The 9,828-nt window shown below is 40.0% G+C and overlaps 1 protein-coding gene across 1 annotated transcript; it reads left to right on the forward strand.

Moving 5' to 3' along the window:
- Positions 1-7,615: 7,615 nt before the first annotated feature.
- LOC133005738 (putative nuclease HARBI1) lies at positions 7,616-9,050 on the forward strand. The gene is made up of 4 exons (XM_061075511.1): positions 7,616-8,048; positions 8,150-8,262; positions 8,356-8,467; positions 8,542-9,050. Exons 1-4 carry the CDS (start codon positions 7,616-7,618, stop codon positions 8,913-8,915), a joined length of 1,032 nt encoding a protein of 343 aa, XP_060931494.1. The 3' UTR covers positions 8,916-9,050.
- Positions 9,051-9,828: the final 778 nt, after the last annotated feature.

Below are 9,828 nucleotides of genomic sequence, written 5' to 3' on the forward strand. Positions count from 1 at the left end.
CGCACAAACCAGACTGTTATTTTCATTAGATTGACAGCCACTTTAATGTAATCAAATCAACAAAGGTCTTGTACACTTGTAGGGTGTAGGGGGGAGGGGTGAAGGAGAATTGAAATGTTTGCAGTCCGATCTTAAAGCTGCTTTGTGACCCTGCTCAGACAAATATTTTATCTTGAAAGTCATATAGCAGGCCTTTTGCTTAGTTGGGTTCTTTGGGCATTTCAGTAATGTAACACAAGCCCATATGGGGTATTTGCATATATCACCATGCAATGGAGTTGAAAACATGATTGCAAGTATATTAGTGCGAGACCCGTTACAGAAATGCAAAGGAAAACAGAGGATGTATCTAAAAATGAGTGCAGCCTCTCTCCCCTCTCCCAGCCATGTGTCCCTGTGGCTTCTCTCTAAGTGGCTGCAGGTGAATGTGCACAATTACTCCCATTTTTGCCATTTTGGGGTGAGTGGGCGGATAAACAAGCAGCGCACAGCGCAACTAATTGTTCCATTACACGGAATGGAAAGCGCAGGAGGGGTAATCAAGCAGCTTTGTTGCAAATAACATGCCACAGAAATGTCTCTGTTCTGCTGATGATGTTTTGAGTTTTGATGACTGAAAGCCTTCCACCCCACCGACGGTCCATCTGCGCTCTTTAGGGGAACTGAAAAACATAGACAAACGTAGACAATTTCTCCAGAGGATGAATTATGCATATTATTTAACTGTATACATATTTTTTTCCAATATCTATCTATATTTGTTGGGTGATATTTTATTTTGGTTCACTGTATATGACAGGTTATGGTGACATCTTGAGGTCAGATGCAAAATATCTCCTCCTTCAGTAGGTTACTGCAGCGAAAAACTATTCTTTGTTCCTTAAATTAGCTTCTTGGCCTCAAATGGCTTAAATGTAACTACACGTTCCATCTTCATGTTGTGACTGGGATCTATTTAACAATGCATGCGAAAGTTTGCCGCACAAATCTGGGGAATCATCCATATATTCGTACCTAGATACAATATGCTAATTGCAGAAAGCGGACACACGCCTGTCAATTTCGAATGATGTGATGCATATACATACGCATGGTGGTGAGAACATTGGCTGGTGCGCATTTGTCATGAATCCGGTGGTGATTTTACGCATGCAATTATTTTGTGCGGCGAGTAACAACATGCGCACATGATTGTAAACGAGGCCCCATGTCTTCATGTCTTCAAGCTACTTGAGCTGTTTCTTTTTATAATGGTGCCCAATTTTTCACTCTCACGTGAACAGTGAGAACAAAAGATTTGCGTGGCTGAGAAAGGGGAGAGGGGACTGTCCCATCAATCATTAGATTGATATAATGTCACAGTCACAGATTTATCTTTTCTCTCTTTTATTCTACATTATTTATATTTTTGCTTGAAATTTTTTTTAAATTATGCTTTCTAATTTGAATTTTTGTTCTTCTCTTTGTTGTTTTAAATGTGTCTATGCAGCGCCTTCTATCTATCTCTGTGTATGAAGTGTGCTTTATAAATAAAATTGCCTTGCCTACAGTGCAGATAATTGAAAATAGGTTTAGTCATACTAGTAATGTGGTGCTCTTAAACCTATTCCACACATATCCAAGTTTTACCCTATCATATTATTATCCAATGGACTATTTTACACATAATCCCTAGTAACCCTGGACCCATAAAAAAGGAAAAATAAATAATTAACTGTTCTTTTGAACGGCTCTTTGAAAGTAATTGAGACTTAAGACCCACCTCCATTCAAAGAGCCACAATGCCCATCATTAATGCTGAAATTCACAATTATTTGACAGATTCTCATGGAATTTGTGAAGTATTCATTCCAACAGGTTTAACTATATGAATCTGTGGTTCCCGAGGCTTTTAATCCAGGACCACCAATAGATCAATAGTTACACAGCTAAAGTCACTTTCGTTAGCTTCCAAATTGTAACAAACTGATACAGTGCAGACACACCCACATAAATGGGCATATATTGAACTACTATATTTGATACAAATGAATATATCAAGTATCAAGTAAACAAAAATCTCTGCCCATAAAGAGGAAGTTTAGGCCACAGCCGTTATGGGGGATTCTTCATTAATGTCTGGCCAACCAAACCCGATGGTCTTTACCCAATGGTCTTCATCCGATTCCTACAGAGCCGTAATTAGATCAAGAACAATTACTTTTCAATGCGTCAATGCTGCTACAATAGAAATAATCTATGAAGCCAAAATGATTACAGTCTTACCCAACATTTAGCTTTGCTTTCTGTTTCGTTTAAGTTTTTGTCAAGGTGAATCAGAGTAGATACCACAGTGGAAGCAGTGTTGCCAGAAATCTGCCAAGGACATTCTCATTTAATCCTCTACATGACCTTATCCTCTCTAATCACACATGTACAAGTCAAAACTGATAGATCTTGTCGAGGCTTCTGTATTATCATTGCTAAGAATTATACTGCTTTTGTTCTTTCTCCTCTATGATGAAACACTTGCATTGCTCTCCAACCCATCTGGCGACAACCTTGCTCACCAGAAATGTTTGAAAACGCATGACGAGATCTCCTCAACGCTTTGCAATCCCTGCCAGAGCTGAGGCCTAAAACCTCAATGCTATTCCCCGCACTCCCTAAGATGTGGCACAGCTACGACTGCAGCTCTTTATCATCCATGCTAATCATGCTACATCAGACACCACAAGAAGGAATAATACATCTTAAACATCATCAGTTGCTGCACCAGGGTTTACGACACAGGGCGAACGAAGCCAAGAGATTCGCTGCACCCTTGTCCTGGCATATATCGTGCTCTTTTCCGACCTGGGAAAGGGATCGCTCAAATGTGTCTCTCTCTGAGGTTTCTACATTTTTTCCCCCTGTTAATGTTTTTTTTTGGGTAGTTTTTCATTACTCTTGTCTGCTCCAAATGATTTTATTGACGCAACTTGGCGGCATTGGAACCCAGGATTATATTTTCTTCATCATTGGATAGTGGGAGAAGTAGAGTCATCATGTTCATCTTCTAATACACTTTGTGCACAATTATTAGGCAAGGTGTATTTTTGAGGTTTCATTTTATTATTGAACAACTACAGTGCTCTCTGTCAATCAAAAATGTTAATAAACCTCAAACCTGAATATTTAACAAAGTAAAAGTGAGGTTTGGGTTTTCTTCGGAGAATATCTATGTGTGCACAATCATTGGGCAACTATTAGTGTACAGAATTATTATGCAACTAAATGCAAAACGAAAATGTTCGAATCTCACTTGTTTATTTTCATCTGTTTAAGTGAAAATAATAAACAAAAAACTCAAAATTTACAAAGAAACATTTCTGAAATTTAAAAAAAAACTGACCAATATAGCCCCATCTTCTTTTCAATAACAGTTATAAGCCTTTGATTCATGGATTCTGTCAGTTTCTTGATCTGTTGATCTACTTTTTGCACAGCAGCAACCATAGCCTCCCAGACACTGTTCAGAGAGTTCTACTGTTTTCCTTCACCGTAAATCTCCCGTTTAAGAAGGGACCACAAGTTCTCAATAGGGTTTAGGTCAAGTGAGGATGGGGGCCATGTCATTATTCCCTCATGTTTAAGGCCTTTACTGGCTAGCCACGCAGGCCATGTCTCTGAGTACTGAGCACCTTGTACTTCTGGGCACTCCAGGTAGGTTGCAGTTCTGGAATATGACAACACTGGAAGATAATGGGTTCTTTGTAGCTTCACGTTTGATTCTTCTCAAATCTTTGGCAGTTCATTTGCGTCTTTTTGTTCTGTTTCTGTTGACTATTTGCAACAAAACGTTTGATGGTTCTGTGATCATGCCCCAATATCTTAGCAATTTCAAGAGTGTTGCATCCCTCTGAAAGACTTTTTACAATTTGACATTTCAGAGTCAGTTAAATCTTTTTTTGGCCCATTTTGCCTGAGGAAAAGAAGCCGCCTAAAAATTATGCACACCTTGATATAGGGTGTTGATCTCCTTAGGCCACACCCTCCCTCATTACACAAATACACATCACCTGATATGTTATTATCCAATAGGCATTCAAGGTTATACAGCTTGGAGTTGGAAAATATATATACAAATTATGATATGGTAAAAACTGGTCACCTGCCTAATAATTTTCTGCACACAGTGTACAGGCTATGACATAGCACTCCTATTTTAGACTTTGTTTTTATGGCAGCCCTACAGCCAACTCATTTTATGACCGAGCAATAACTGTAGCATGGGCAGTCATACAAAAGCACAAACTACACAGCTAGATTGTAGCTCCTTTATTTTCACTTGTGTCTGTTGTTTTAGTAATTCAAACTCTAAAAAGCTGTTTTCATGAAAATTTCACATTGTTATGGCAAAACGTCTGTAATACACTTAAACACACATCAGATACAGAACAAAATATAATTTTGCTATTGTAGAGCAGTATGGCTGTCTTTGTTTGAGACATTTTTTAATTGATGAATGAAGGAGAGAAACTATGTTTCATGTCTGAGTTTTCTATGCAATGTCTCTAGAAGTGTTGTACAGGCCAACAGACAGAGGTCTTGTTGGCCTTCAGAGAGTCTATGAACACAAGTTAACACACCTGATTATTTTACCCATTCTAGTACACTGGAGCAGACAGTCATCACAGTCACCTGCATACAGAAAGACAACAGGAAGGAGTCAGCAGGCTGTACAGACAGGAAAGAACATCTCCTGATCATTCAGGGGGCCCGTTACTACTCTGTATGATGAGAAGACAGAGTTGAAGGTGGAGTGATTGGGGGTATGGAGTGAGGAAGGTTAGAGATCTTCCTTTTGGGACCACAGGACAGCAGGAGTGAAGCATTACATCCCCTGTCTTCCTCTCCACCAAGCTGAGACATAGCTCAGATCATTTGACCTCTCAGCTTGAGTTAAGCAGCTGCTAATTAGCAGTAGTCTGTGTCTCTTCGGATTACCCTGAAACGAGCTGTAACATAAGAGTCTAGAGTCATAACCGAAATAAATATGGCATATATATCAGATTTCATCGATTTTTACTGAAAGTATGACATGAGAGTGGCAAGAAGTAAAGCACTGGTATATATCCAATTATTTTGTGCTATCATGTAGGGTAGATGCCTCTATAATAAATATACTTTTGTACTAAACCTCCTAGTACATTCACAAAGAAAGTTCACAGGAATTTGTATTTCTGAAGGCTGATGTTCAGCCCAGTCTGTCCAGGAGTCCAGAGGTCCAGTACACTCTGCCTTGGCACTGGTGACCAGCCTGGAAGCGGCAGGGACAGCAGGGTGCACTTGCATCTCGGCTTCGGTAATACAGCTCCATTTGTGGAATGTAAGAAAGAGGGATTTACAACGCAGCATGATCAATTTGAAAGTGCACTTGTTACAGAAATTGATCTGGCTTTATTGACCCAGAAAGCGGGACTGAATAATTAGAAAAAAGGTTTTACAGTCCAATATTACTCATGTGTGCATGTCAACCATTCATTATAAAACCATCCAAATGCAACACACTAAGATGGAGGAAAGTACAAAATGAATCAAATCAACAAGAGAATTGTCGCCCACCACCAATTTACGGGTGTCATGCTTGCAGTTCTTCTTGAGATGTCTCAAGTTTAGCAAAAATAACAATTTGTCCATTCACACTTTGAAATCCTTCTGCCTACAGCATGTAGACAAAAGTTTGAGGAGTATCCACTTTGATGCCACTCGCTGCAGAATGTTCTGTTGAAGCTCCTTTAGTACCGCTCTATGTTTCAGATATATTCGTAATACATAATTTCCTATTTCCAGAGTCAGCTTGCCAAAGCATGTGATTACACCTGCAACCATCTAATTTTCCAGATCATACCATTGCAGGGCATTTAGAAAAAGGTAAAATTAATTTACTTTTCTGAGTTAAAAGGAAAACATTACGCTCCTTTTTGGTCTTTGAGGTCACAATATACAGGCTGGGGTTAAGATCGTAATTGGATTGTACTGTAAGAAAGAAACCTTATCTGCCGTTACTATATATCTAATATCCAACTTATCATACAAAAACAATTCAGAAAAAAATTATACATAATTATACATAAAAAGGTTGAAAATATATTAAGATTTTGTTTTGATATTTTTTAAACTGACAACCCTACATGGGCCTATTGTTACACTGAATTAATTATAAATTATCATAACTATTTATATAGTTAGTATGTAGTGAATAACAATAATACAGACTGAAAATAAAAAGCCAAGAGAAAAACCACACGAAACACAAATCCCATACCTTTCATCTTTAAAGAATAGTTCACCCAGAAATTAAAATTCACTCATTATCTACTCACCATGCCGATGGAAGGGTGGGTGAAGTGTTTGAGTCTACAAAACACTTTTGCAGTTTCAGTGGTAAACAGTGTAGCACAGGGCTGGCCTTGGCAATGTTGGCGCCCTAGGCGGGATTTCAGAATGGCGCCCCCCAACATACACACGCAAATTGTAATGCATCCCCAAGAACTTTGGACTGTATACAGACGCACACACAGGCAGACAAAATAGTAAGCTATAAATATATATAAAATAAAAAAAATATATATATATAAAAAGAGTCTGAAATCAGCTGTACCAACAGCATATCATGTCGACAAAAATAAACATTAATGATGTCCACAATCAGGGTGATTCTTACCTCTGTATTGTTCTTTCTTCTCCTGCTCTACTTTGCTGTGCTTTCTGAATCGTGCACCTGATAATTTAATCCTTTTTTGACTCATCTTTGACTCTTACCACAGTCTAACACATAGGTCTAACACCGCAGCGTGTACGTCAGGGACACACCTGACGCGGAAGCGCAGATTCTCTGCGCTGGTTCAGGGGTAATGACGATGGTCTTCACAGGTGACTGACCTACGCAAGCCTGTAGCGAAAGTGTGGGATATATATTTAATCATGTATATAAAATATCACTTATATCGCTAAAATCGATTTTCAGTGTGTTTTCCGGCCTGTTATGCTCACGGCGAGCGAAAAAAATTGAACAGACCCCAGAACCATCGCTGCAGATCGCGAGCAGCCTAATTATTGAACATGGGCACTGAAAGGACGATGACAGCTTTCATGGAGCCTCGCGCCGCTTCTATCTCCGGTGCGTCTCGAGTTTAGAAGATGATGTTGTGATGTGAATGTATTGGCTTATATTGTATGTATCACGTCATGATAAATCAGTCTCTTGTGCCGCCCTCTAGGCATTTTGCGCCCTAGGCAACCGCCTATGCCAGGAGCCGCCCCTGGTGTAGCAGCCAAATCCAATACAATTGAAGGCATTGGTGAATTTTGTTCAGATTTAAAAACAACAGAAACAAACACAACATGTCTCCATACTACTCCAGAGGCCTGTTTCAGGTAGCTGGTTTTGAGGCAACCCCGAGTTTGTTCGCTCTGAGTTAGTGGAAACTCTGGGTTTTCCGTTTCAGGTAGCAGGTTCAGCGCAACCGAGAGTTAGTTGCTGCGGCAACATACGCCGTGGACCTAACCTGCTCGGGAGGTGGTTAGACCTACTCTGAGTTTGTTGTCTATAAGGCAGAAGGCAGCTCTCCGACAGAAGGAAGTGTTAGAAATGGCATGTCCTTTTCTACGAGAGCCCGTGGACGTAGAGGCTGCGATCCTCAGAAGGAATCTCCGTGAGGAACGATTATTAAGACCCCGGTTGGATATACTTTCTTTTCCTGATAATTTTCTTCACGAGCGCTATCGTTTTTCAGTGCAATCTATCATTTATTTAGTCCACCTTCTCAGCCCCCATGTTAACTGTCAAACGCACCGGGGGCATGCTTTAAGTTCAATACAAATTATTTGTGTGGCACTCCGTTTTTTTGCAAACGGCAGCTTTCTTTACAACGTCGGTGACGCCGAGCACATTTCAAAGGCATCCGTGTGTCGGTCTGTCAGAAATGTGACTTTGGCACTGAAACGTTTTCTTTACACGTTTGTGATGTTTCCAAGTCACCGACCTATACGAACAATCAAGGAAGAGTTCTACAGAATTGCAGGTAACAGTAGCAACAATGTAGCCTATTTGTTTCTTGGAACGTTTTAATGTAATAAATAATGTGCACAATTTAATTAAATTAATTAATTTGTAATGTTCTAGATTTTCCGGGTGTCATCGGGTGCATCGATGGAACTCATATTCCTATTAAAGCTCCTTCAGTGAATGAAGGAGACTATGTTAATAGGAAGTCCTTCCACAGCATCAATGTGCAGGTACAGGTGAAGGCCTAGACCTTCAGCATTTTAAATTAAAGATACTTAACAAAACAGCCTCAGTATCTAATTATACTCCTCTGCAATTTGAAGGTTGTATGTGATGCCAGAAATATCATCACCCAAGTGGAGGCAAAGTGGCCGGGGTCTGTGCATGACGCACGCATATTTCGGGAGTCTAATCTGAGCACTCGCTTTGCCCGTGGTGAGTTAAGCCTATATTTGAAGGATTTAGAATCCATATTTGTTCAGATGATTAATATTTCACCTGTATCGTAGGAGAGTTCGACGGTCATGTTTTAGGTGACAGAGGGTACCCCTGCCAGCCTTGCCTTCTGACCCCGCATGCCGATCCCGTGCCAGGACCACAGCAGCGCTACAACCTGACGCATATGAGGACGAGAGCCAGGGTCGAAAACACGTTCGGGATCCTGAAGGCAAGATTCCAGTGCCTCCAAATGCTGCGAGTCACACCAGAAAGGGCATGTGACATAATAATTGCATGTGTGGTTCTACACAACATCGCGATTTTGAGAGGGGAAAATTGCCCACCTGCATTTGCAGATGAGCAGCACATAAACCCAAACCATGCCATGGATCCACAGGACGGAAGGGTGGTTAGAGAAAGACTCTGCCAAAATCATTTTGTTTGAGTTTTCTATGTAGTTAAATGTATTTTATTATTTCCGAAATGTTTTCTTTGGCATTCTTTCGCCTTCCTGTATGATAGTAAACTCGTGTGACAGACCCAGCCTCTGGTAGGGGGTGACACTGTTCAACAAAATAACTTGTCCCACGCAGCCCGTGTTCTAATAAAGACAATCTACTTTTTATGAGGATTTCTTTATTTCCTGAAAGCACAAAAAAAAAAAGGTCATTCATATTGGGTATGTTTTTGGAGCAGGAAACAGTATCCCAGTTTGTACCTCACCCACCTTTAACTTATGTTCCAAAATTTGGATCTCCAAAGCATCCTTTTGCATCTCCTTTTGCATCTTTTGCCTAATGTGGTCCATTTCCAAGTCTGCTTTGTTTATTTGTTTTCCCAGATAGATTTTATAGAGCTCTTTGACTGGAAGCTATAGGAATGCAAAAGATGACATTGGATTTCACAGTGCCAAGTACAGCGTTTCATTATAATTTCAGGGAGAATCTTACAGAGGTAAGCTGTGAAGTAGAGCTAGAAGTGGATGGCCTCTCATTGAATTCGATTTCATCCTGTTTGAGAGAAAGAAGATGTCAGTTTTAAACTGTACAACGCTAACATCAACTTTATGATGTTAATTTTAAAAAAGGTGTTAACCTCAATAGGCCTTTCCTCTTCCCTGTCAAATGCTGCAGACAATGTTTCTCCATCATCTTCCTGTAATGACATTAACAGTTGTGTTCAGCAATTATCAAGACATTATTAATAATCTGTGGAAGGTGAAGAATTGTTACAATTGCATGGAGGTTGGTGAGGGCATCTGGTTCCAGTAGGGCGATGACGCCATCAGTAACTGGAAGAAGATGATTAGACAGTGAAATTATTACTTGAGCCAGAATATTGCCCCATCTAATTTGCAA

Source organism: Limanda limanda, chromosome 7 (genome assembly GCF_963576545.1).
Source record: "Limanda limanda chromosome 7, fLimLim1.1, whole genome shotgun sequence".
NCBI classification, from domain to species: domain Eukaryota; kingdom Metazoa; phylum Chordata; class Actinopteri; order Pleuronectiformes; family Pleuronectidae; genus Limanda; species Limanda limanda.